This window comes from Guyanagaster necrorhizus, assembly GCF_019112545.1.
Source record: "Guyanagaster necrorhizus MCA 3950 unplaced genomic scaffold BT62scaffold_80, whole genome shotgun sequence".
Classification (NCBI taxonomy): domain Eukaryota; kingdom Fungi; phylum Basidiomycota; class Agaricomycetes; order Agaricales; family Physalacriaceae; genus Guyanagaster; species Guyanagaster necrorhizus.
This window is the reverse complement of record NW_025064959.1, coordinates 5878-32458: the sequence shown is the minus strand read 5'-3', so window position 1 is coordinate 32458 and position 26581 is coordinate 5878. Positions and strand designations below refer to the sequence as shown.

At 44.8% G+C, this 26581-nt stretch overlaps 8 protein-coding genes across 8 annotated transcripts; 5 read left to right on the top strand and 3 right to left on the bottom strand.

The window, feature by feature from the left end:
• The first annotated feature begins 676 nt into the window (after window positions 1-676).
• On the top strand, window positions 677-1110 carry BT62DRAFT_939111 (uncharacterized protein). Its single transcript, XM_043187656.1, has 2 exons — window positions 677-740; window positions 797-1110. The coding sequence occupies exon 2, from the start codon at window positions 826-828 to the stop codon at window positions 1042-1044; it is 219 nt and encodes a 72-aa protein (XP_043032787.1). The 5' UTR covers window positions 677-740; window positions 797-825; the 3' UTR covers window positions 1045-1110.
• Window positions 1111-5131: 4021 nt separating this feature from the next.
• On the bottom strand, window positions 5132-5818 carry BT62DRAFT_939110 (uncharacterized protein). Its single transcript, XM_043187655.1, has 2 exons — window positions 5623-5818; window positions 5132-5570 (listed from the first exon to the last, which is right to left on the bottom strand). Exon 2 carries the CDS (start codon window positions 5386-5388, stop codon window positions 5167-5169), a length of 222 nt encoding a protein of 73 aa, XP_043032786.1. The 5' UTR covers window positions 5389-5570; window positions 5623-5818; the 3' UTR covers window positions 5132-5166.
• A 1229-nt stretch (window positions 5819-7047) lies between these two features.
• BT62DRAFT_768359 (uncharacterized protein) lies at window positions 7048-8995 on the top strand. The gene has a single exon (XM_043182215.1). It carries the CDS (start codon window positions 7320-7322, stop codon window positions 8673-8675), a length of 1356 nt encoding a protein of 451 aa, XP_043032785.1. The 5' UTR covers window positions 7048-7319; the 3' UTR covers window positions 8676-8995.
• Window positions 8996-15440: 6445 nt separating this feature from the next.
• BT62DRAFT_924806 (uncharacterized protein) lies at window positions 15441-16273 on the top strand (the record flags this gene model as incomplete). Its single annotated transcript, XM_043184664.1, has 4 exons — window positions 15441-15519; window positions 15586-15627; window positions 15685-15914; window positions 16115-16273. The coding sequence occupies 4 exons, from the start codon at window positions 15441-15443 to the stop codon at window positions 16271-16273; spliced, it is 510 nt and encodes a 169-aa protein (XP_043032784.1).
• BT62DRAFT_939108 (uncharacterized protein) lies at window positions 16228-16786 on the top strand. The gene is made up of 2 exons (XM_043187654.1): window positions 16228-16453; window positions 16540-16786. Exons 1-2 carry the CDS (start codon window positions 16362-16364, stop codon window positions 16742-16744), a joined length of 297 nt encoding a protein of 98 aa, XP_043032783.1. The 5' UTR covers window positions 16228-16361; the 3' UTR covers window positions 16745-16786.
• Window positions 16696-17365, bottom strand: BT62DRAFT_768340 (uncharacterized protein). Its single transcript, XM_043182214.1, has 2 exons — window positions 17000-17365; window positions 16696-16944 (listed from the first exon to the last, which is right to left on the bottom strand). Exons 1-2 carry the CDS (start codon window positions 17256-17258, stop codon window positions 16874-16876), a joined length of 330 nt encoding a protein of 109 aa, XP_043032782.1. The 5' UTR covers window positions 17259-17365; the 3' UTR covers window positions 16696-16873.
• Window positions 17366-17750: 385 nt separating this feature from the next.
• On the top strand, window positions 17751-22101 carry BT62DRAFT_976942 (eukaryotic translation initiation factor 2C). The gene is made up of 24 exons (XM_043189253.1): window positions 17751-18115; window positions 18191-18310; window positions 18419-18576; window positions 18626-18705; window positions 18754-18817; window positions 18868-19380; window positions 19430-19585; window positions 19631-19771; window positions 19830-19855; window positions 19906-20039; window positions 20094-20158; window positions 20211-20323; window positions 20381-20396; window positions 20454-20533; window positions 20595-20677; window positions 20724-20878; window positions 20931-21012; window positions 21064-21105; window positions 21165-21303; window positions 21366-21519; window positions 21576-21587; window positions 21648-21661; window positions 21712-21800; window positions 21859-22101. The coding sequence occupies exons 1-24, from the start codon at window positions 17968-17970 to the stop codon at window positions 22038-22040; spliced, it is 2766 nt and encodes a 921-aa protein (XP_043032781.1). The 5' UTR covers window positions 17751-17967; the 3' UTR covers window positions 22041-22101.
• Window positions 22102-23101: 1000 nt separating this feature from the next.
• On the bottom strand, window positions 23102-23458 carry BT62DRAFT_924803 (uncharacterized protein; the record flags this gene model as incomplete). Its single annotated transcript, XM_043184663.1, has 1 exon — window positions 23102-23458. The coding sequence occupies one exon, from the start codon at window positions 23456-23458 to the stop codon at window positions 23102-23104; it is 357 nt and encodes a 118-aa protein (XP_043032780.1).
• Window positions 23459-26581: the final 3123 nt, after the last annotated feature.

Here is a 26581-nt window from a genome sequence, read left to right as displayed (position 1 = left end):
TTTTGCGGGTCTCACTTAAAGGCAAGGACAAGAAAGGAGTCAATATTTCGCATACACGCCTATTTCGCCTGCAAGGTGTTGAGTTTGCGTTTGTTGTTGTTCTGATCGAGTCGCACCGTTTTCGATGGCCTATATAAATTAAGAGTCCCATGTTGATTCTCAACACTAAACAGTCTACTACAAGGCATCTCAACGATCCCGCTCTCGAACCGCCTTTTTCGAATCTCAGCATTACAAACACTATCTATCATTCACACCTTATCGACTCTACCACCGGACTACCGCATATCAGGCGATTATGTATATGTTATTCACCTGCCACGGCTGCAAAGAAATGTTCGTCGAAAGCGACCCCGCCGCTGTATGTCAGTGTGGTCAATTCTGGTGCTCCCAGATATGTATTTACGCGGTACGTCGCATCCAGTATTTTCCCACCAACGAACAACTGAAAATCATGAATCCAGTCCTTTCGAAACCATTTCACCGATGCCCCACATCTCCAACACAGATTTTATGATCATTGCCCAATCATCGATCGGGAAATAATGTATCACCATCCAGGGCACAACAGTATTCGAGGTGTCATACTTCCCCAAAACAGTGCGTCTTCAGCTCATCCTGGTATTCTCACACAAAATAAATGCGTTAGGCACTTATACCATACCAATTATTGTCACCTTCGTATTCCAACACGGAACCGACGGCGAGATACTGGACTGTATACCGAAGCTGAACGCCTTCTTTCCTCCAGGTGAGCTAGCCTGTCGAACGGTCGCTGCACATGGGGACGACCCACCATTTGAGCTTTGGTACCTCAAGAACCAAATGCAGCTGAGCTTGCAAGATCCTAACACTGTGAATGACATGATTATCGCCATCACCGGTTCTGTTGAGCGACAGAATTTATGGTACGGCCCAGTGGTCGCTCTAACAATCGAAAAAGATGCGTTTCCGAAGAAGTACACAAACGCACCGTTCTATTCCTCGAGCATCTTCATAAGATTTTTCCGGAGTTGTACCGGTCCTTGGTTCATGGGACATTAATTAGACCATTTATCATACAGTGGAACCGTATCGCTAGGTCCAAGAGAGGGAATCGGCAATGGCTAGTGATGGTCTCGGTTGTAGCTACGAACAAGCAGGAATCTACGGCAATGTAACACGTGATCTCGGAAGAACCGGACCGTGCCAACGTTCCCACTGTATATCCTATCCTAATCTTCTCCAAAGTGGGAAACTGTCCAACGTTTAAACGATTGCACAGGAGAAATAGCTGTATATGCGAAATCTCGACTGTTTTTTTTGGTCATCGCCTTTCAGTGCTACCCCGCAAAATTCCAGTGACAAGCACTGAATCGGCGCTTCATATAGTGTACCATGGCAGTGACAGAAGATATCACACGGCCACAGGATCGACGTTCTTTCGTCTGCTGGAAGTGTAGAAGCGTCGTGCGCTTATCATATTGGTACATTACTGTGCTATGATGAAGGACGTCACTCAGGTTAGGCCGCGGTGGGCGAAGAAACAATGGGGCCACGAAGCTGGGCGGATCGTCTCTATGCTTGATGCGCGATGGACTCCCTGGTTAGGATGGATTGAGACTCAGTTGGGTCAGGGGCGTTGGATTCAGGTTTTTGATTTACTGCCGCTGATCGACGCTGGAGATGATCACTTCAGCGCACGTCAGCGACTTTGAGACAGGTGATCAGGGAGGCCCTGATGGCTGGTGATAAAACTTGTGCTGCAGAGCCCGGTACAGAAGAGGGGCGCGTGACAGATGCAGTGCTGTCGCAAAAATAACTGAGGAAGGTAAACTTCATGGCAGTGCAGCGATTGTCCGTCAGTCCCAGCCGGAGCATCGAGAATATATCTATGCTTGAGGGTTATGCTCTGTTGCCACTCAGTACCACACTCTGAACCACACATGTAATGCGCGATCACGCTGAGCATTGTCGTGGAAGGGGCCGATGATGAAGTCCAGAAGCAAGCCATTTGCAAAGTGTTCCAAGATAGTGCACTGTTTGGTCAGTGATGATTGAAGATGGATCTGAAACAGCAAGGAGAAAATAGGGGGAGAAAGAGAAAAAGATGGGATTCCAGTATTTTAATGGTTCTCTGGCCTCCTTTTTTGCATAGATTTGATGCTTGACTATGACTGATACCAAGAACCTTAGTAAATGAGTGAAATGACATCCAATGTGAGACTTACCTTCTTTGCCCTCCAGATCCACTGCTCCCTCATTTGCTTCAGGAAATAATCCTCACTCAACACTTTGTTGGAGTTAACAAGATAGGAGTGTAGACATGGTGAACAAGGAAAAAAGTTTTGGAAGAGAACAGATGCTAGGATAAAATGTCATAACATTACTACATAGATGATAAGTAAATATGGTCAAGGATAGATATGTATAGAAGGTACTCACATCTCAGCATTATGGTTGAAAGCTGAGATGTGCAGAATGGTGTGACATGCCAAAAAAGGAAGGAATATCAAATAGGTAAGTGAACATGTGTGTATCATACTATTCCTACATCTAACACACTTCTTTCCACCAGATGACCTTTCATTTACATCTCACTTATGTTGTTGGGGGACACTTCATGTCACATTCAAGATCCTGTTCTCAAGTATATGATAATGCACTAAAGCAGAGCACTATGAACCTTTCTTTTTGCCATAATACCCAAAACTTTGTTCTCTCTTTGGCATCTATGGACCTGTTGACCTCTGAGTCAATAACATCTAGCTGATTGTTCATGTCAGGAAGTTGGGTTTCCCACCCTCTCCCTGTCAGGACCAAAATGGTCCTTGGGAGCACTCTTATTGGACTCAGAACTCAGTTCAAGTGCAGACTGTCCTGGAAAATGGCATCAATAGCATGGGAGCTGGTTGCCTTTTCCTCTCTGACATGAATTCTCAATGGCATTACTCCTGAGTTCTAGATTCTCTGTTATTCCTTGACCTCATTCTATGTAGTGATGTGCCAGACAACTGTACCAGGTAGAAAGTCAAATATATTTATTGTTTTCTACTGGGTTAGTTACTTTATTCCATAGTAAGAGATAATAAGCAAGTAATTACCTGGCAAGGGAACAATTCCCTTGAAGGGCATCATCTCAGTAATCCAGTAAAAGCCAGAGTACCAGTGAACCTTGCAATTTGGTGGGTGAGGTTTTCAGATCCAGAGGAACCATATGATCAGCATGCTGGCAAGGGCTGGGCAGAGTCTGGTTGATTGATTGAGCTAGCTGTGAATGAGCTCATATCTGCCAGGAGATGGGTTTAGCCTACTGGGCCAGGCCAGCAAGCCTATTAGTCAGTAGATCACAGTGTTAGTCAGACACCAGGATCCAGAAAGTATAAATATTTATATGGAGATAGGAAAGGCAGGTTTTCTGACCCCCCTCTCCCCCAAAAAATGCTATCAAGCAAATAGTAAGGGTTGTGTTAAGAATTTCGAGTCATAGACTCAACTTGAATAGTATTGTGGTGACCAGATCACTTCATTTTGTGCAAGAATCCCAGAAAGCAACTGAAAGTTTGTCTCAGACAGTCAGAACAGACCAGGAACAGTATAAAACAGTTCATTTTTGTGTATAAGTTGAAACCAGGCAGACTGTTTGAGATAGATTTTGTTGTGTTCAGTGACACAGACAACTTTGTCCCAGTAAACTGCAATGTATATCTTTGAATTACATTCTATTGCATCCTATCAACATTGCCTTCTCTATATACTGAGAATCCAGGTGTTGCCATTCCTCCCTTGAACTGCATTGTGATTTGGTATTAGTGATTTGGTGGTGTGCATCCTGCACATTGTTGATTCATTTAGTGCCACTTCTCAGCATTTCAGTAGACACTCAAACAAAGACAGTTTGCTTTGACATTTTGTTCCTTGCCAACTGATGTCAACTTCAGCTCTGCAGTTCAAAATTGGTCACTGGTATTCCATTGAGCAAAGGCATCATGGTAGAATAGATAGTCATAAAGGTAAATGAAAGGGGAAAAAATGGGGGGGGGGGGGGGCTTTCTTCACTTTGCTGGATGCCAAACAATTCAACTTCAGTTGATCAGCATGGTTGTGATAGTGTCATGAAAGGGTGGCAGCGTTGCATCATTGAATACTTCACTAAACGAGAAGATGAATAGACATTCCCACGGAATCGTGCGTGGTGTCCGGGGTACTTCTGCCGTGATTGCGGCTCCGATTTGGTCCTTCCTTTTTTACCATTCCTACCAAAGGATTTGCGACGACAATATCTGGTGTTCGAGTCAGTTCGGATGATTATACGTCTCACTTCAAGGATGCAGAATAGCATACCTTGAGGAACTCATCGAGGGTAGCACCAGCTTCGTATAGTGTAATTCCCTGTAAATTGATACCCTTTCGCGTAATGAGCTTCTCCCACTCACCATAGATCGTTTTAGATCGTATATCTGTATATTGGACTAATACAAATCACTATGTTTTCAAATGTTCTGCGCTGTCCATGACAATTTGACTGAGAGACAAGATATCAGTTCCGCTGCTCCGGGAACCCACGTTACATCGCAGCGTGGTTTGCGCTCCACTCCTGGATAGGCTGAATTCAAGCTCCTATGATCCCTTTTATGTTCAACGGATAAGTTCTTTTCGATACCACCTAAGAGTCAGGTCGGTTGATACGTGCAGTGCATGCCTGTTTCGGTGCGGCGTTCATGCCCTGTAGTTATATTGATGACCTTGGATCCTCGTTATGCGCAGAGATTGACTTAGGCATTGGCAATGTCCATATAAACGACACGCTGCAGAGTTTAGATGCTGGGCGTCACGAGTATATTCCCTGTGCAGACATGCTGGTGCAGCGTTAATACGAGCTTCTAATATCCACCGAATTAGCCAACACTTTCAAGTTTTCGACTGACCTCTGGTCTTGCGATAGTCGGGATACCAACATTGAACGAGTCGTTCAGGTTCAAAGATGTCTTGCAGTCCCACGCATTGATAATCTAAGGGAAATGTCATCCACAACGGGTAACGCCATAGGCCAGATATATACCACTCATTTTCAGCCTCAATCATATTGGCGGCATAGAAGAATTCGTGAAAAACGGCTGCTTCAAATGGTTACTTTGAACGAATAGTACCTAAGAATAACTAGTCGCTATATGGTAAATGCTCTGATTAATGTTCCACTAAAGAAACGAATGAAGGACTGGGATGAGTCATGAAAAATCTTCTGAAAACGTCCAAGTGATGCCGTTCTACATTTGTGTACTTCATCAAATATTCATCTCTGAGGACTATGAAAGCGACGACTGGGCTGTACCATAATTGCGGTAGCTCTTGGCAACCAGTAAGGCTGACAATCATGTGATTCATAGAATTGGAACCCTCCAGGCCCATCTGTATTTGGTTCTTGTGGTACCAAAGCTCAAAAGGCGGGTCGTCCCCTCGCCTACCAACCCTTCGACAGGCGAGCTTATCCCGAGGAATGAATTGGTCCAGCTGCGGTATACAGTCCAGAAACTCTCCGTCGGTCCCCTGTCGGGATAGGAAAGTGAAAGGAACTTCTATAGGAGCAGTACCTAACGCCCTTATTTTCAGTTTGAAAATACGAGGAATGAGGTGAAGACGCACAGTCTTGGGGAAATATGAGTCCTCGAATACCGTCGTTCCATGGATCCTGAGATACTATTTCCCGGTCGCGTTTTGGATAATAATCGAGAAATCTGTGTGCTAGAAGTGGGGCGTCGATGATATGCTTTTCATAGTACTGGACTCACGATTTTCGGTTCTTCATTCGTAGGAAAATATTCGAAGCCACGTACCGCTTCTAGGCATGTTGGCAGGCACCAGAATGCACCACACTCACATACAGCGCGGGGTTTCAAGGTGCCGTCTGTTGATCCGCAGCCGTAGCAGAATAATAGCATAGAAATAGACATAATTTTGTGATATGCAGTATTCTCTTGGTGGAGTCGATAAGGTGCGAATGATAGTGTCCGTAATGTTGATGTTGGGATTTTGCTGGAAAGTTCTAGAAAGGGCAATCCGGCATCATGCCGAGAGTTGATGAGTAAGCTCGAGAGAAAGAGAAAGTTGTAGTAAATTCTAGATATAAGTCTGGAGAGTATAAATATAAGCTCTGTAGGAGCTGTAGAATAAGGAGTTCATACCTGCTGGCCTTACCAGCCTGGAGTCTACCCTGCGCATCACCGAGGATTTCCAACAGTTGAGATTCGAAAAAGGTGGTTTGTCGAGACGCGTTGTAGTAGACGGTTTAGATTTGAGAATCAACGTGGGATCCTGAATTTATATAGATCAGCGAAAAGCGGTGTGACTCGATCAGAGCAAGAATAAACTCAAACGCAATGCCTTGAAGGATAAATTGGTGTGTATGCGAAATATTGACTCCCTTTTTTAATCGTCTTTCATTCCCACCCGAAAAATTGTTACAAGCACTAAGACAGACTACAGAACTGCAAACAAGGTTCAGCAAAGGGACAGATCTCCGTTTTTCAACGGCTGAAAACCGGAAACCGAAAGCTCAGTATAGCTGCCAAAACAAGGTGGACGAAGACGGAAAACTGTGACAGCTGTTGGCCGAATGCAAATTGAAGACCCCACAGCGGACTGAGCTTCCGAATGACCCTGGAAATAGTAGAGATGGCCGCAATGACAACACCGCTATGAAATATAAATGATGATAGTCCATGAAGCTTAACTAGGTTCAGATGTGTTAGAATACAACAAATCTCAGTCTTCACTCGTTGTAGTGGTAAAAGACTGAGGTGCGAATGAAAAGAAACCGGGCGGGAGTATGAAATGATCACGCAATTGTTGCGCAACTGAAATTAGAGGGAATGGACCGATATCCCGATGAAAGGGCATAGGACTGAATCCTCGACAAGATGTTTAGTGACTGACTATCGAGGAAGTAATTTTGACTGGCGCTTCGAAAACAGATTGGTCAATTTACGTGGTGGCGGCCGTGGAAATTAAATGTTCGGAAGCGGCCGCGGAAAAGTGAAATTGACGTCATGGGGCAATCAACGGGATCAACGGAATCAATTGCGTTGTCAAGGGCTGGAAAAACTCTAGATTTCCATTTTACCTCCCATTCGCCTTTTTTTTTCCATGCAGGATCTTGGAGACTACGACGACGATGTTCCTCCAGCGGCGACACACAGCTGCGACAACAGGAGGCCGGCTGATGAAGAGGATGTCGACTATGTTCAAGCCGTCGCAGAGGGTAGTCGTGGGAAGGCGTGGAAGAGTTGGTATCAGAAGAAGAGGAGAAGAGCAAAGCGTCAGTGTCATCGAGTCAGTCATCGATGTACGACATTCGTAGGCCATCCGGACTCGGCCCGTCGATCGAGGAGCACGCAAACATCGTACATCCCTATCGAGTTCAGGTCCCGTCTCTTCCTACCTATCGCCCGACGTCGCCTTTGCCGGTGGAAATCCTGACGGCGATCCTCTCGCACCTGCCACGGTTGTTGGTCCCTGCACTCGCTCTGCTCTCTCGCGATTTTCTCTGTGCGGCGCAGACCATTTTGTACGGCGACCTCGATATGAGGAACAGCCGGCACGGCGACGCGCTGTGGGTCTTCCTTGTCACACGACGGGACCTCACATCTCTCACGCATACCCTCCGTGTCCCTGCATGGCCCTCTCCGCAGGCACGGATGTATCTCATACCCCGCGTACTCGCTCGGATGGATAACCTCCGCTCACTCACCCTCCCTTCCTTCGACATCCACGTCGTGCGCCATCACTCTGCGTTTGGTCTCCGTCACGTCGAATTTGGCGACACACGTCTCTCCTGGCAGGCCGAGGCTGAATTACTCACGTGGCTGGATGGACAGACGAACATTGTTTCCTTGCGTTTTCCGTCGCTCCTCGATGACGGCGACGACTCGTCTCCGTCTACACCACTTCCCGCCACCCCGACGCGTTCCCGTCTTCTCTCAGCCCCCACTACACCCGGCTGCCTCTCTCTCTTTCCCATGCCTCCACTGTCGCCGCTCCCGCCCACTCCTACGCCGACTCAGGAGTCGTTCATGCACACAGCCGCGACTCTCCTCCCTAACCTTACCGCACTCCATGGTCCGCCACACCTAATCATCCTCCTCGCGCCCTCTCGTCCTCTCATCGACGTGTCTATCACCATCTCTACGCCAATATATGCGGGTTTCTGTCCTACGACCACGCTCGAATCCCTCCCTCCATCTGTTCGTCGCCTGAAGTTCGTGTTCAAATCCGTGGGTAAACGCACGGAGGAAAAGACACTCCATAGCGCCGCCATCGTATGCCCTCACATCGAAGAACTCGAAATTGAGGGAGAGGCCAGCGAGGATCGTTGGCGCAGCGTCGTCCCCCAATTCAAATCTCTCCGTGTCCTCATCATGCAGAAACCAGGGACAAAGACAGAAAAACAGCAATCGCTCGACGAGAGGTTCCCCCTCCCGAAACGAGCCAGGATGCGCTCGACGTCATCCTGTATTATCAGTCAGTCGGGTCACTCGATGGTGCTCAGTGAGAAAGCCCGCGCAGCCCGTCTAGCGACCGCGTGCCCCGCTCTCGTGCGCGTCGTGTTTCCCAATGGCGTAGAGTGGCGCCGGCCTCCTCCCCCCCCTCCCTCCCGTTCCCAGATCGCGGTCCTCTCTGCATCTTCTCCTGATGGATGACGATCTCTTTGTGAAAAAGAGAGGACAGGATGGTCCTCGGAGAAAGCCGGTCCTGTTGAAGGAGCAGAGGTTTGTTAGGGCAGAACCGGTCGAACAGGCTTCTGTCCTCACTGATAGCGATGACGATGACGTATTCTTCAGCCCGAAGAAGCCTCTCTCGAATGATAAGGTCGATGTCGACGTCGCTGGTGTAGGGAAGGTGGCTATGGCGCTGGTTGAAGGTGTGGTTCCTTTTTGTTTCTCCCTTCCGAATCTCAGCGCAATATTCTCTAGCGTGCACTCGTTTCTTCATGTCCATATTTTTCTGTGTCTCTTTTCTGCTGTGCTCTCCTGTGCGTTTTTTTTGTGTATCTGTGTGTTTTATATCCCCTTTTGCTTTTTGTCTTTTCGATCTCGTGTGTTGTTTTTTGCGTGTTCTTGTTGTTGTCGACGACCTTCTTATGGTGCGGAGCGGTGCTGTTCGGGTCTGGGTTTCCGTGGGGTTCCCGTTCTGATTGCTGGCGTGACTTTTTCCTGGCTCTCTTTGTTTGTTGATTGCGTTTTTTTGTTCTTCCTTGCCCTCCTCACGTTCTTTTGGGTTTTTTTTTCCTGTTGCTCTCCTTCGCTCCGTCTTCTGCTTGTTCGCCGTCCGCTTCGTTTGTTTCGGGCGTGGGCTGTTGGGGCCCTTCTTTCGGTTGTGTCTCGTGTTGTATCTTGGTTCTGGATCGGGGTTTCTTCCGTTTGTGAACCCGCTTGGTTGCTTATCGTTTTGGGGATGGGCGGGCCGTGAGTTGTTTCGGTCTGCTTTGCTTAAGATTGGGGGCCTGTATTCGCTCTTTGTTTTGCGCCTTCTCCTCCTTCTGCTCTGTAGAGTTGGTTGTCTGGACTGGCGCCTTCTTGTCGTTCCGTGTTGTTTTTGCCTGGCTTCCCTTTTTAGATCCTCCTACCCTGTCTCTGCGATCTCTGCGTCTCTCTGTTCTGTCCGTTGTTTCTGTTCGCTTTCTTCGGAGGCGTTTTGTGTCTTTTGTTGGTGATTTGTCTGTCTACGGTTCAATAGCTGTTTTTGCAGGTTTGGGTTGTGGCTGTTGTGCTTGTTTTTGATTCTTTTTGTCTTTTTCTTGTTCCTTGCTTTTATGGTTTTTTTCTTTGGCGGCGGACACCTTTGTGGGCTGTTCCTTTCTGTGATTCCGTGTTTCGCCGCGCTCTTGTTGTGGTCGGGATTCTGTTTTTCTCCGCGTTCTAGGCTTTTCATTGCTTATGTTTTCCATCGTATTTTGCTCTCTATAAGGTATGCCTCTACCTTGTAGTTTTCGTACTGCTGATTTACTGTGCACAGTTCGCAATGCCCAATGGTGAGTCGACCCATGTGATTCTCATGGAGTATATCGAAGGAACAACTCTCGCTCAGCTACAAGACAAGTATCCGAGCCAGGGTACTCCTCGATATAATCCCTTGCCTTAGAAATCCTATACTGAATGGTTCGAGATAGCAAAAGTGCTCGTAAGTGCTCCTCCATCATTTTGAAGATTTTGTCACCGATGATTCCTCAGTACATTTCAGCGCTAAGAGGCATGTCTGTAATTTCCGAGGGTAAAGTAATACATTGCGACCTCGAGCCGGAGAAATATGATGATCAAATCTACGACATCCCCGAAGCAAGTTGTGTACATCGACTTTGCGTTTGCAGCGCCGAATGGGCGTCAATACCATGTTGATGCTCATAAGAACTGCTATCGCTCCGTGAAATTTCTGACAGGCTGCTGTAGTCAGCATATGGAAGATTTTGAGAACGGGGCGAAGAAGAATTCTACGGGAGACTTGACTTATCCTCGTTGAGGTCGTTGCACCCAGGTTTGTCTCCCGTTATATTACTATATTACAGACTATCGCAATCTTTATTTCGTTTGACTTACGTCTCTCAATCGTAACTCTAAAGACATAATTTTTCTGCATTACATTTCACTATCTCTTCCATTCTGTGTTGTGGAAGACTATCGAGGTATCGGATTTTTTTCCGCTTCGTCAGTATAACAAACCTCCCGCACATTGATGTCCATTTTATTATAGATCAGCATGGCGGAAAAAATTATAAAATTGAACTTAAAAAGCACTCGATGCAAGGGCTCCATCCGATTTAATATTTAAATGATGGATCCAAACCATCAATCAAAATGTATTAATGTATGTATCCTACCATGCAACAGTGTGTTATATCACTACCATCAGCCAGTAATGTGACCCTTCAATTAGCAAATACCTTGCTCATCATGTCCATCACACATTGCTTGCAATAGAGTCTGCCTCTGACCCTTTCTAGAAATTCCCATGTCTATAAATATTGATAGTCTAGATCTATCATAAAAATTGATTCTTTAATGTGTTGGCCTACCTCAGTTCCTCAAGTGCCTAGATCAATCACTGGCTCACCATCACTTGCCAAATAGGGTTGCATCACATATTTCCACCAACCCTGCCTATTTTTCTATGAAATAATGTGTTTGTCTTTTTACACATAACATACTAGATGAAAGTCAATATATTATATATTCTACCAATTACAGATAAGCAGAAATTCAGAAATGCAAGAATATCTAAAAAAAAATAGGCTCTGAGCACAAAAAAGGCATTGCATTGAAAGCAATGTGACTATTACCTGGATACATTTATCAACATCCACCACCATTCCCTTCTAAAGCACCCTATCTTTGGCCTTGAGGGAGACTCATACCAGTAGCATCTCCTTTGGTTGATATTACTTTTCTATCTAATTTTGACTTGAACTAAGCATGCATGCAGCAGCTCTATAAACAGGGATTACATACCTTTCATAAGACCTAGCACTACTTTCAGCATGAGCTTGATATTGTTCCTCAGGGATGATATACTTACATGGATGGCTGACTGAGAATACCATCATAGTTGACATTAGCATTAGTGTAAGTAATGGATTCATTGGATTGCACAGATTCTTGTCTGATAGAAATTCCACAACCAACATTCAGGTGAAAGTTGGGTATCATCTCAAAGCTATCATGAATTGGTGTACATTAGTTTAAAAACTGAGGCAAGAGGCCATATAATCAGCTGTTAATCACAGCTGACTTTTTCTGCAAGTCATATCTATTATCTCTATGCCAGTGATGTGCTTGGTAACAGCTAAATAACTAAGAGAGGCAAATGAGGAATGAACTCTCAAACACCAACACCTAACCACTCAATACACAATCACCAAATACAGTTGAGGTTGGTTGTTTCAAGTACAATAGAAGCACTCTTGCAGTCTTAAGTAAAATCAAAGAAACAGTCAATAAAGATGGTTATTCAACTCTATCTTGCTTTCAAAGATGCAATACTCATGAGAGTAGTTTATAGCAATGTTTAAGTATAATTAGGACTTAGAATCAATGCCAAATTGTGCTCCAAATCAACTTAGAATATTCTAAAACCCAATGAACTCCAAAACCCAAATACTAAGTCTATCAAGCACTTAGGCTTGACTAGCTGCACTCTTGGCTGGCTAGCAGTCCTCAAAACTGAAGAACTTGTATTCTGATGCTGAAACACTTATAGTTTGAAACCCAAATTAATCCAAAACCCAAAATACAGTTAATATTCCAATCCAATTCTCTCTAAGTGACAAAGCAACTTAAATAAAGCACTAAGTCAAAGCAGAACTCAAAATCCATTGCCCCAGGGACTAGCTACAGTGGGCTAGAAGGCCTGAATGTGGGGGTGGATCACTTGCCTGCTATTTCCCCTCCTTTCCTTCTTTTATACATCAACAACAGGTGCAGAATCTATAAATAAAGTGTCAAAATAATATTTCTTCTGTTTGAAGTGGAATCACACCATTATTCTGGAATGGCAGCACTCCTGGACTCCCCTATGCCTGCCAAGACCTGCCTGGCCATTGCACAGCCTTATTTTAAGCCTACAGTGCCTGTGGGTATCTAACTCCTTTCTGTCTACCTAGAGTTTCAATCCTCTGAGTTATTCTTAGTAGCTCAATCAATCAGGCCTGGTCAACTGGTCCTATCCACTCTATACCTCTCAATTCTAAGTCCCTTAGGTCACCTGATATCTAGAAAATTTGGACTTAGGCATTTGAGTCAAAACTTGGAGTGCTAGCCACAGATCATTAGGTCTCTCTTCTTGCTGCTCCTGGATGATGCTGTCTTTACTCAACACTCCACAACTGGCTATGGTATTATACCTCTAGCTGTCTTAGAATATACTTGTCTTAGTGGCATGTAGAATTCACCCCATTTAAGGTACTGTTACTAAGTCCAACTTGGACTTAGTATTTCTCAAAGTGTAGTGCAGAATTTTTCTAAGTTCAAACCTGACTTAGCATGACTATCAGCTCAGAGCCTCAGCCATAGTCCTCTACTGGCTAATAGTCCTCAGTTACCAGTATATTCTAGTGTGTTATGCAGAATTCATAAATTATAGGGCTGGACATGTATCCTGCATATCAGTGGTACACAGAACAGATATGTAGAGCAGTGGTGGAACCATGAAATGCAACAGATGCTTCTCTCAATGCACAGGTCACACACAAGCTGATCCTATAAATGTATATGTTAAGCCCAAGTTATATGTGACCAATAACACATGATAAATAGATGCTGTATCATGTTTATACAGTCATGTCTGAGTCCACTATTGTGCTAGGCTGGCAAGTGCTACAAGGCTAGGGGCAGATCAGCTCAAGTGTGAATGGTATAGAATAAACTTATAGCTTGAAGCTGGGCTACTACAGTGAGAGCTATCCTACTTATATACTGTTCTGTCTGTTACAATTATAACTACTGCCTATTGTACTATCCTGAGTTATGATGCTGATCCTGCCTGATTATTAGAGATATGACAATGGGGAATTGTCTGTGGATGAGGTGACTGAAGACAATGATATCTCACCTATTGTGATTATCTAAGATTCCAATGCCCTTTGAGAAAGTGCCCAAGATAAGATAAGCATCCAAAATTAGATAAGAAAATAAAAAGAAAAAGGTAACATACTAAGCATGTGAAGCAAAATAGAGGTAGAGCACAATAAAAGAAAGGCTAGCCATAATAGGCTTGAGTGATGATTGGTGGAGTACATGACTTAGCATCAGGATGATACCAAAGAGTCACACTGTGCAGAATATCTCAGTACTTGACACTGAATGCACTGATGATAGCACAGAGCTTATACAATAAGAATAGAAATCATGCAGAACTATGGATATGACCTTGTGCATGAGAGACTCCACATATGATCTTTTCAAGGCACTCTGAGCACAATCTTTGTGTGGAACTTCAAGCATAATCTTGCATGAAACTTTATGCAGTACTGATGTATGACACATAACTATAAGGTGGATTAATTGAAATACTCTATGCCAGAAGTAACACATGTTGTGAGTAAAACAGAATATCTGAGCACTCAGCTGGAGAACATAACAATTGTGGCTGACTCCAGACATGAGAGACAACCCTGGAGGTCTAAAACAGATCCTGGGAGTGACAGAATAATTCTGAAAAGATAAGAAAGTAAAGAGACCTGTGAATAGGCCTACTAACAGAGCTAACTGATGTCAGATTGCATAGAAACAAAGGGTGCAGTCCTGACTCAGAACAGAATATGCATGTCAGACAGTGACATATGTGAAAATAGCTTATAAGAGACTCTAGAATGAAGTCCCATGCATTGAAACTACTATATTAGGTTTCTCTTAGCAAGTACAGTAGTAGCCTATTTAAATACTGCATTGTAAAAGTAGTAGACATGTTTCTGACCTCCCACAGTTGCATTGTATTGAGCATGAAGGCCTTGCACTTCAGCTCTGGATTTGATTTTGTAGCTTCAGATGAGAGAATACATGATTTATTGAGGTCATTAAGAGACATCTGAGGACTGTGTGAGGCATAAAAGTTCCTGTAGGACTCTAATTCAATTTAATAAGAGGTTTTGAATTGTGCTCTAGTCTGAGAATAAGAGAGCAGCATCTGGAGGGCACTCTTTTGAGTTTTTGAGGTATTTGTGATGTGAGGTATTACAGGTGGCAGAGGTTCAAACCCTTTGGATCTGTGGACAGGGTTTTATTTCATTTTTGTGTCTCTGAATCATATAGGTTTGAATCCTGTGGGTCTACAACCAGTTTGAAAACTTGTGTGCAGAGATTTAAATTCTTTGGCACTTATGGATGTGTTTGTGAAGTGTTTTTGCTTAGAGAATGAAAGCTTTGAGTCATGTAGTGTGTGTATTAGGGATTTTGAGTTGAATTGAGCATTGCTTGGGACTTTTGAGAGCTTTGTGGGAGTGTTTTGATGTATTGTATTGAGCTACAGTACCCTTGCCTTGAGGCCTGGCAACATTCATTGCCACCTCTTGTTTTTAAGCAAAAAGCTTGAGACTTAGAGAGATCTGAGATGGTGATACAAATGCTATTGCTATTCACATGCAGTGAATCATTGAAGAGACAGTTGTACTTGCCATATAACTACTCTTATCACATTACAATCCCCCAATAAACTAAGAAGCATTGTGTGTGTGTTGGTGTGGGTGTGATCAGTGGATAGCACTCTGCTGCATCAGTTTTCACCTTGCATGCATGCAAAATGTCTGCAACATTCACCTCTATGTATAAATTGATATCATGCCTTTCCCAGTGCCACTCCCAGAATATCCTGCATCTGCCTCAGATCCATCTTGCAAAGCTCTCTCACATTCCTCACAGAGGGCGATATAATTGAAGTATCTGTGTTTCTACAGTGCTTGGATCTCTCCCCCAGTCATCATGTTGTCTTCTCCAGAGTTTGAGCTGGAATTCGGCGATACTATGCTGAATGTGACCATGATGGAGTCATTGGTGCATGGTTCATAGGCTGTTTTTTTTTTTGCAGATAGGATAATCACTCATTAACATGGATGTTATTTTTTAGGAATTTACACTATGGTAGTTGTGTTTACTCTATGGATGATAGGTGTGCTATATCATGATTGTGATTTTGTTTTTCACTGTCTTGACCTGTGAGTCCTAGCTGGGACTGAGAAACACAGGGCACAAATCTTTATGTGCGCTGTGATTGTTGCAATGTACCTTATCGCCACCACGCACTTGACAGTTCGGTCGTGCTATGTCCAAGGAGCATTCATCAGTCATGGCCAAACGGACGAGACACAATTTGATTATCTGTTCAATGTGCCGAAATGGATGCTTATCAGCTCCGTCTCATTTATTCTCAACATGATCATAGCCGACTTTTTCCTAGTAAGTCACCGTCAGTTCGTTTTATAAAATGTTTTCAAGAGTTGAAGTCGAGGTTTGGTGCTGCTGGACCGTTTGGGAACAGAAGTGGATAGTCGCTGTGATACCCTCGCTGTGCAATATCGTCGGGATGGGCATGCGGTTGCACGTTCCGTATTTTAGTCATTTTTTAACTTGTAAATTCTAGTTTTCGCTGGCTTCAGTATGTATCAGCAAGCGACGACGCCGCTACCAGGGAGCACATGGAGCGCAGCTCAGATCGACTGGCTCCTGCCGTATATGTGTATATCGGTGGCGGTAACCGTTGGTTGCACCACGCTTATCGTCTTCAGGATTTGGAATGTGCATCGCAGAACGGATAAACTCACCCGGCTCCAGTCCTATCGGTCTTACATGTTCAGCAGGGTCATCTGTACATTGATCGAGTCGGGCACCATGTACGCCGTATCCATGACTGTCACGTTGGCATTCTACAAACAGGGAGGTCTCGATGCCGATTTTCCTATATCTATTACATCTACCGTTACTGTGAGATTAATTCCGTTCGTGCATGAGTCATTGAAATCTGATCAGATCGTCTACAGGGATTGGCCCCTGCACTTATAGTTGCCTAAGTTGTATGTGGCAGTACAAGGCCCGCGACGATATGGCAAGAACCACCCAGGTCAATTCTAGAGTTCAACCGCACTCTTGACCCGACTAGCAGTTTCCCCGCCATGCGTTTTGACATCCATGAAGATTCTGGGGCGTCAACGTCGTCGGATGAGAGACTTACAGAGAGGGATTCAGATCCTGAAAAGGAATGGGGTAAGGATCGGGTCGAGGCAGTTTAATGGCCAGTGGCCTATTGTTGAAGTCGGGTTATAGAACAGGGATGGGGAACGCACTTTTAGAACGTAATATTTATTCAATCTGTGAGCGTTTCTCCACGCTGGAACTGTATGCTGACAGAGGCACATCACTTACTTGACTGTCTTCAATGACTCGGCAAGATCGTCTGGCTTGTCTTTCGACCCGCCCGCGACTTGACTGTCTTCCGTCCTATCATTAATAATTGATCTGGTCTCCACACAACAGGATAAAAATACCTATTGCTATTATTGCTCTGCTATTCTCACGCTTGTCATCCATTTTCTCTAGTATCTTCACGCAGCAACTGTCATGTCTTCTCTGACTTCTGCTCATATCGGCCCCCTTGGCTCGCTGTATTTTTACTCGAAGATGAATGGCACCTGGCATCTTCAAGTTACTTTCAGCGCTGTCGTTCTTGATAGAATTCGAGGCTCGACTTGTCGGTGCACCGGATAGCCTCCCCTGGTGCTCCGCTACGTCTGCGAAATGCACCATACGATGTTCTCTCTCGGGGGGATAGGAAACCTGTGAATGGGCTACGTCTGATCATGAGGTCCACAGAGCAGACCATCTGCATTCTCTTCTATGCAGTTGGCTTTGTTTGTGCAGCCCTTCCTTTTCACAGAACCATTCCTATATCTTCACCTGACGCTACACGAGGCTGTTGGCCGGTTTCCTACGTAGGTGGTTGCCTCGTTGTGATGCATTTATGTGTTATAGAATACTGTTCTCCGATGCTTATTGGTCAGTCCCGATATCAGCTGCCCTTGGACGCGGTGTCATTGTTCTCGTGGGTTCCTTGCATCAATCTCCTCATTCACACCGCACATGTTTCTGCCGGCGTATCTTCAGTCTTCAAAATTTGTGAATCTTGAGATATAGAAAGCGTAAGGTCTGTCATTGTAAGTTATAGCACATGAAGGGACCTACAGATATTATTTTTGATCCCTTTGTTGAGTCACTAAAGTCATGTACCACACACATGCATCGTCCTCGACAACTTCTTACCCTTGTTCCTGTCTGTCTTGATTGGTTGATACGGAGCGAACAAAGCGCCGGCTATACCCGGTAGCTTTGAACGTTCCTCTCGGCATCGCGGCTAGCTATGAGATATAAAGGGAACATTTTTTTGATTTGATTCAGCGTAGGATTGCCTTCCTAAACAGTCATCTAGCCTTTTTTCTACTCTGCATTTACTATCGAAATGACGCCGCCACGAATGGCACCCGGTCAACGAGGAGGGTCTCCCTACCCTGCTACCCAGCAGCGTGGAGGAACTCCTCGAGGGCGAGGTGGCGCACGAGGTGGAGGAGCCGCTGGGCGACAAGGCGGGCCCAGCGTCTCTGTTGCATGTAAGTTCTGTGATGTTTAGAGAGAAAAAAAATCTATTGTTGTTGTTTTAATTCCTTATCGTTTGATTCTTTAAGCTGTTGTAGAGGCCATCGGTGTTCGTCGTCCAGGATTCGGTACTGCGGGTAGGGCAACTACAGTTCGCGTAAATGCATGCGAAATGAATGTCCCTGACATCACCGTTTACCACTATGACGGTAAAGTTTTTCTTTGTTTCCGTTGCGGTGGCTAACATGTTCCTAGTGGGTTCGTATCTTCAAGATCTATCATGAATCTATAGAACGAACGACTTTTGATTTCTCTAGCGATTGACAAGACACTCCGGGCGGCTTTTAACATGCAGTTAATCGAGGCTCTGCAAGCCCAGTACCCCGATGTCTTTATCAAAGCAGCTGTGTATGATGGGAAGAAGAATTTGTATACGAGCCATTGGTTGGATTTTGGTACTGGGAATTCTCGCCAGGTACGTTTCTTGACCCATAGAATTGTATGATTTATCTTAATGAACACAGTTTAACGTGACTATGACGGAAGGGGCTCGCGTGTCCAATTTCAAGATCACCGTCACGGAGGCGAGAGAGATTAACATGGAGTAACTCTCATTCGTCTATTGAGTAAGATAAGAACTGATTGGCCGTAGAGTGCTTAGCAGGTACACGGCTGGTCAGCAGTCGTGGGACGAAAATATCTCTACTGCTCTTACAGTAGGTGTCGTCGTTTTTGTTACTACATGGCGTGACTTCGAATTCTCTAGGCCTTGAACATTGTGATTCGGATGGCGCCCTCTCTAACCTATCCATTCCGAGTGCGCTCGTTCTATAGTGACAAGATCACGGCGCCGCTAGCCAATACAGGGTTAGAAGCCTGGCAAGGGTACTTTCAGTCGGTTAGGCCCGCTTTGAATCGTCTGATCGTCAACGTCGATATTTCCACTGGCGTGATGTTCAAACCTGGTTCGCTAGTGGAAACATGTCTTGAATTCTTCACCGGGAATCGCAAAAGCAATCCAGACAGGTATTTACGAACATCTGGACCTCAGGCATTACCTCCGACGCAGAGACATCGTCTGCACACATTTCTTTTTGGCCTCAAGGTCGAGGCAGAATCCGCCGCAGGTGTCAGGAAAAAATATTCCATCCACAAACTGTCTGAGCGAGACGCTATTTCGACTGTTTTCACTCCGGCTGGTGGCGCACAGACCAACGTGGCGCAATACTACGCTCAGGCCAATCGGCCTCTACGGTATGCTAATATTATTTGCATCCAGGTATGATCTATATTCTCGTAGCGCAGGAAACATGTTGACCGTCTGCTAGACCGCGAAAGGTGCCGTGATACCTCTAGAGCGATGTTACATTTTACCCGGTCAGATTTCTCGTGCTGAACTATCTCCGGATGCTACACGAGCCATGGTTGAGTTTGCGACCAAGAAACCCGATGACCGATTGAGGGCAATCCAGACTGGGATTCAGGTTCATTTTTTGTTCTACTAATGTTATTTACTCACGTTCCCTCAGGTTCTTGCGTATGGACAATCCCGATACGTCCGCGACTTTGGACTAGACATCAAGAGTGCTTCCTTACCTATGGATATTCCAGCACGGATTCTCAACGTGCCGGAGCTCAAATACGGACAAGGATCTAAGCAACAGTTGGTTGTGAGTATTTGACTTGTTTGGAATACGTAAACCTTCTCGCTAAATCATCACTTATCAGCGACCAAAGGATGGATCTTGGAACCTGTAAGTACCGATTCCTCACCAAAAATTTTGCATGGTCTGACATTTCCTAGGGTGGACAAAAAATTTTTCAGGCCGATGCCTTTCGGGTCTTGGATGGTCGTGATATTCGTTCCACAGAATCGCTTCAGTCCAGACGATGCGAAAAGAACAATAACCGAGCTTGTTCGTAAATGCGAAGCTGTTGGTGAGCCATACTTTTCGCTTTCGGAAAGGCTTCAGGTCCTGACTATCCTTCCAGGCATGCTGGTGCAAGATAAACAACCACTCTTTGTCTACAAGAACCCCCAGAGTAACATTGATATGGTCTGTAGACAGCGATTTGGACTTGTGACGTAACGCTAATGCCTTCTGATAGTCTATCCTGGACGCGGTTACGCAATGTCGAAATGAGCGCAAAACGACACCAACCTTTATTGTGTGTATCCTCCCTGATGGGAGTATCACGGACTTGTACACGGCAGTTAAACAGTAAATACAGTTATCGCTTCCAGATCCAGAATAATTATTGACGAGGGCCATCTTAAGCTGTGGTGATGTTAGGGTCTGTGGATGGCGACTTTTGTTGTTTGTTATTTTGTTTACTGACTTTCTTTTACAGAGGGGTGTCGCGAACCAATGCCTTCGGGTTGGTAAATGTCAAAACGCTAGAGATCAGTATTGGTCAAACGTTGCACTGAAGTATGTTTTACAATCTCCTCACTCCTTGGATGGGGAGATTGAACGACTGAACTTTCTGTAGGATTAATGCGAAGCTGGGTGGTGTCAATGTCATCCCGGCGGCAGCTACACTTTCCGATCCCCGACAGCCAACGATTGTCATGGGTAAGTCAATTACAATGCATCGTAGCGTAGCTGATGGAGTGTACAGGTGCGGATGTCATGCATCCTGCTCCGGGCAGTCAAACGCCGTCGTATGCCGCGGTAGTGGCAAGCATAGATTCTAACGGTGCGCGATACATAGCCAAGACCACGCTTCAGCTAGGCAGGCAGGAGATGATTGGTGATTTGCGCACGATGGCGAAGGTTTGATTAAATGTGTATGTTCACTATTTATATATGACTTATTGTACGACAGGATCTGCTCTTAGCCTATATGAGTTATAGAACTAGCATGGAGAAGGTCTCAACACTGCCAAAGCGACTTATATTCTTCCGGGGTAGGACATTGAGTGGTTGTTTTTCTTGATCATGCTGATCTGTTCCTGTAGACGGTGTATCCGAAGGTGAATTCAAGCGCGTTCTGGACTTGGGTAAGTTGTTGTAGTATCTGCATCCATGTTAATGTGTCCTTGCTGACGTCCTTCCACAGAGCTTCCTCTGCTTCAAGGTACCGACTTTATCACCTTCATTGTGCCCATTCTGACTATTCTAGCTGCGTGCGTCGAGGCGAAAATGAATCCTCCTCCGAAAATCACGTTCATCATCGTCGGGAAGCGTCACCATATGAGGTTCGTTTGTTTTTCTTCCGATGATTTAGAATCAATTGCTAATGCTTTTTTCTCTCTCTTAGGTTCTTCCCGAAGAACCCTAATGACAGAGACAAAAGTGGGAACCTCCCTCCGGGTACTGTTATCGATCAAGAAATCACGAACCCCGTCGAGTTTGATTTCTACTTGCAAAGCCATGGGGGACTCCTTGGAACTAGCAAGAGTTCTCATTACAACGTATGTCAGCTTCTCAATTATATTTGTTGCTTGTCTAACTGCCTTGCTATATCTAGGTGGTTTATGATGTGAGTTGCTCGCCCGTCCTGACTTAGGCTGATACTGATCGTCATTTTTTTTTCTGACAGGAATTTGGGTTTACGTACGTCTTGCGTTTTAATGCAATCTACAACGGGCTGACACCCTTTACAGCCCGGATGCGCTTCAATTGCTCGCATATACTCTCTGTTTCACCTATGCCAGATCAACGCGCTCTGTGTCTATTCCCACGCCTGTGTATTGTACGTCTCTTTCTCTGGTTCCTCTTAGTCGCTTTGTTTATATATAAGCATTTGGTAGATGCGCATATTGTTTGTAGCCGTGCCAAGACGCACTACGACCCTCAAGCTGCACCATCGTCGGTCGTGACTGGGGGTTCGCAGACGCGAGAGGAGACGCTTGATAAACATCGCGGACAGTATCAACCAGTGCATGATATTCAGTCGAAGCGGATGTATTTCATGGTGAGTGATGTAATTTGAAATTGGGTATTAGAGAAGCTGAAGATGTTTTTTTTGTAGTAATTACTCTCTCCATCGCCATCGTCGTCGTCTCGAATGTTACGTCGTGTAATACTACTACCTACTTCTGTCGTCTTTACATTTGCTGAAGTATCCAAGGCTCTAATATTTGTATTGCTTCGTGTGTCAAACAACATGAATTTTTGATTTTTTTGTCTGACGTTTACGCATCTCGCCGAAATGTTGTCTTATAGGTAGGCGGTACATGAATTGCTCGGAAGAACCTCAGAAGCAACCCTAAGTTAGGGTTTAAACCAATGGTGGTACAGAGAACAGCAGTGGTGGGACCGCAAAATGTGACAGATGCCTCACTCTGTGGATGGACCATGTACAGGCCGGTACCACGGACTCACAGCAGTCCCTCTTGTGCATGGTCTGTGCACTTTGGTAGGGGGCATGTCTGTTTCATGGTACATCAAGTCTATGGCCATTTGCACATGACATGGGCATAGAGAGCACATTTGTTTCATAGTACATGACCAAATCTTGAAATATACACATTCTTGTCATTTAGATTCCATGTAGGTAGCATGTACAGTCCACAGTACATTACTGAATCTCAAAATATGCACATTTTTGTGTTTTAGAAATGGCATAGGTAGCGTGTACAGTCTGTGGTACATGACCAATTCTCAAAATATGCCCATTCTTGCCATTTAGAATCTATGTAGGGCTTGTATCCAGTCCATGGTACATGACCGAATCTCGAAATGTGCACATTCTTGCCATTTAGAAACTGTGTAGGGCTTGTATCCAGTCTGGAGTACATTACTGATTCTCCAATTATCACCATTCTTGCCATTTAGAATCTGCATAGCTACTGTGGTACAGTCTGTGGTACATTACTGATTCTTGAAATATGTCCATTCTGGTGTTTTAGAATCTGTGTATGGAGTGTGTGCAGTCCATGGTACATGACCGATTTTCTTTGCAGACTGCTTTTCATCTGTCAGAGTGAAAATAGCACTATAATAATTTGTTCAATTTGATATCATGTCTTTTGTCAATATACTTTGAAATGGTCAGAATATGTGAATAATTGTTTCATTGACATTGTATTCCAACATCTTTTTTGCTCCCCTTCTCCCTTTGTCAACTTCAATGCCAACTGGGAGACACAATGGGCTCCTCCAGTAGCATCCCTCTGTTTCCTTCCATAGTGATTGGCTCTCTTTCATCTGTTTTTGCCTTCTGATGTCCAGCTCCACTTCATCCTCTGACAATTCCTCTTCTTCTCTATGCTCTTGGAGAATGCAATATTCTCTTTCCTGCATGTCTATCTCTTTTTGCTTCTCTCTTTCTTCCCTCTCAATTATCGCCATGATTTCCTCTTTATCCTCTCTCTCCCCCCATTCCTTGACATTCCACAATGCTGGCATGTGACCACTCCTAATATAAAATCTCCAGTTCTCTATCCATGGATTCCAGATGAGGCAGACCACTGAACATGGTAGATCCTCTTTTTGAACTCATTTCAGTTTAATCAGTTCCCCTCCTGACTTCTCATAAACACACATCTGTGTACTATCAGACCAAACACACCACAGGAATTCATCAAATGCCCTCTTCAGTGCTCTTTGCATATCTTCCACTTGTCATGAAGAAGACATATCATGCATAAATCCTTCCCACATCTTTATTGATTTCATCTTTCTCCAGTTACTTCATGCAGACCATCATTTCCTTGTGTTGAGTTCATTTGGAGTCTGGAAGATGTTGTCAAACAGTGAATCCCACTGGCTCTCTGTTCCTTCATGCATTCATGCATGTGTCAACACTCCTCTAAGATCATTTTCTTTCATGATATGGATGTCAACCATCCACTGTTCATTCTGTGTCAGAGGAGAATGCTCCCATCCACATTTTGCCTGTCCAACCTTCTGCAGCATGTCAGACACATATTGCTGTAGTACTTGATTCAGAAATATTCTGGCATGCTCCAGATATTGTTCATCATATATCTGATCCTCTGGTGGCAGATTGGGCCCATAGTCATATGATTTTTCTCGCATTTCTATCTGTTGAGCTAGCCTTTCTGTCTTCAGCATTGGCTCCTCAGGTCAACTCTTGGCTTTCCTCATGCATCCTATGACCTGGCCTGTTGGCTTCAGTTCCACCAATTGTCACTGCTTCATGTGACTATCTTCAGAACAGAACTCATTCAGCGTCTTTCTAATGCCCAACAAATTCCAACCTGCCTCACTGGGCACTTGGATGACACTCTTGCATCATGGTATTCTTATACCATCTCCATTCTGCATTGGCCATGCAATCACACTGCTTGGAATCCACCAGAGTCCTCTCTCTGCATATGATCCTAGCTCATCTGTCCTGTCTCTCTTTCACATGCATAGAAGGATCATGTGATGATCTTCCTGCCAGTATGTTCATGGCCAGATGACATGCATCAACATCTTGTGTCCTCATCACTCTTCTGGCCATGCATGAAGTGAATTGGGTTAGGATGGTGTCCTCCCTTCGGCGAAGCCGTTGGGGGGACACAATATGAGTAAAAGAACTCACCTCAAAAGTGTTTGAGGTTTGTTTGAGTGCTGATATAGTGAATCAAGGTCCAACAGAGGGATGGGGTCACCATCTCTCACCCTGTTTCGCTTTTATAGCTCTTCAGGGACCTGATTCATAAGCGAGTGACGCAAATGAGAGGTTTTGGCGGACCAATCATTTTCGCTTTATCAGCAATCACACAATCCGCAGCACGGATGAGGTGAGCGGTTAGTAATTAAGGTACGACATCGTACCATTTATTATTCATACTTACTTACTCAGCGGCTTCTATTTAACCAGTTAGTCATACCATCTGACTAATTTTACCGTTTTGCCGTCGGCTACTAAGTTAACTGGGCCCGAAGGCTGAGAACCTAGCCAGCTTTTCGCCAGTCTGGTGGCCGAGTCTAGAACATCAGACCGTTAGGTCCGAGTTAAGGTTCGGGTTAATCCGGTTAGGGTTTGGGGCTGAGTAAGCATTAATTAGTATAATTCATTAATGCGTGACTGCGTCAACGATTAAGTTGACAGAACTTACTTAGGGTTAGGGTTAGTCCGCTGGCAGACTGCCTGCCATTAATTTCCGAGCTTTGGAAATCAGTAAGTTCCTAATAAAGGGTGTCATTGATTTATATAGCGGAAGAATGTACATTATGGTTATAAGTGGGAACGTACCCGACTTGATTTAACTGTTACCCCCGGCGGATTTTTATAACAGTCCAACTACTTGCGACCGTCCTGCATCTATAACCGGGATAAACCGCACTGTCCACAAGTCTGCTGTTTCGATCCGAAGACCTAGCAGAGTCGCATCAGGATGTGCCCATAACCATATCTATGAAGACCTGCGGATCAACGCTGCTTCTGTCAGAATCGTCGCCAGCAGCAGACGAATCAGAAGGTGGAACGTTTTGATCCGAGGATAGAGAATCTTCATCGTATTTACGGAGCACCATCTTTTTCCAAAGACTGGTCATGTCGAACAGATTTTTAGTACGTTTCTTACTAACTATCGTTCGTCTGTTTAGGATACCTATTGTTCTTATATCCAGCATGCCACGAGGGCCTGCCGGGGTTTCGACAGCCATCAAAAGACGGTTGTCTACCTCCGACGGTGGTATGTCTCCATACATCACCGACATATTATTCGGCGCAGTGCCGAGGCGCTCGATTCTTTCGATTCGATCGCGCCAGGTACCTAGGATGATATCTCCGAGTTCTTTCGCTTTGAAATAGTTCCACGCGGTATTATATGTGGACTTAAGTACTAAAACGCCGCTGTCATCTCCCCGCTGGGCAGCTACGCCCAATTGATCTGACCATCGTTTAGCAATATTATCTTTCATCTATTTATACACGTAATCCGCAGGGTAGCCGCGTGCGATGTATAAAGCATTTAAACTTTTAATAGCATCTTTGTAGTGCTCATGTTCACTACTTAACACAGCTAACCTGGACATCTCACCAATAAAAGTACCGCGTTTAACGTCAAGCAGATGATGGGATATCCATGGAATTCTTTCCTGGTGGGAGCGAGCTTTCCGATAAGGCATGTGTTGTATCGTGTTATTAGCATCGACATAAACAGTCATGTCCAGGAATGCGAGATGTGAGGGACTCGCTTCCCACTCTATTCTACAGCCGTCGAAAGCCACTGTTTCTAACTGCGCTAATGCTTCTCTTTCGTCATTAGCGTAAACGATGGCAAGACAGTCATCAATGTATCTTCCATAGAAAGGCACATTGGCGGTAAATTCTAATTGTCTCTCGAAATACCAACCATAAAGGTTGGCAAGATCGGGAGAATTGGCAACGCCCATTGCAAGACCGTTCCGTTGTTCAAAAAATAAATCATTATACTGTAGAACCAAATTCTTATTACCGACCGATAGACATTTGAGGAAAATCTGTTCTCGTCTGAGAGATTCCTCGTCGCCTGATGTACCGTAATACTCTCCGTATAGATGGGTAATAACATCTAGACACCTTTGGATAGG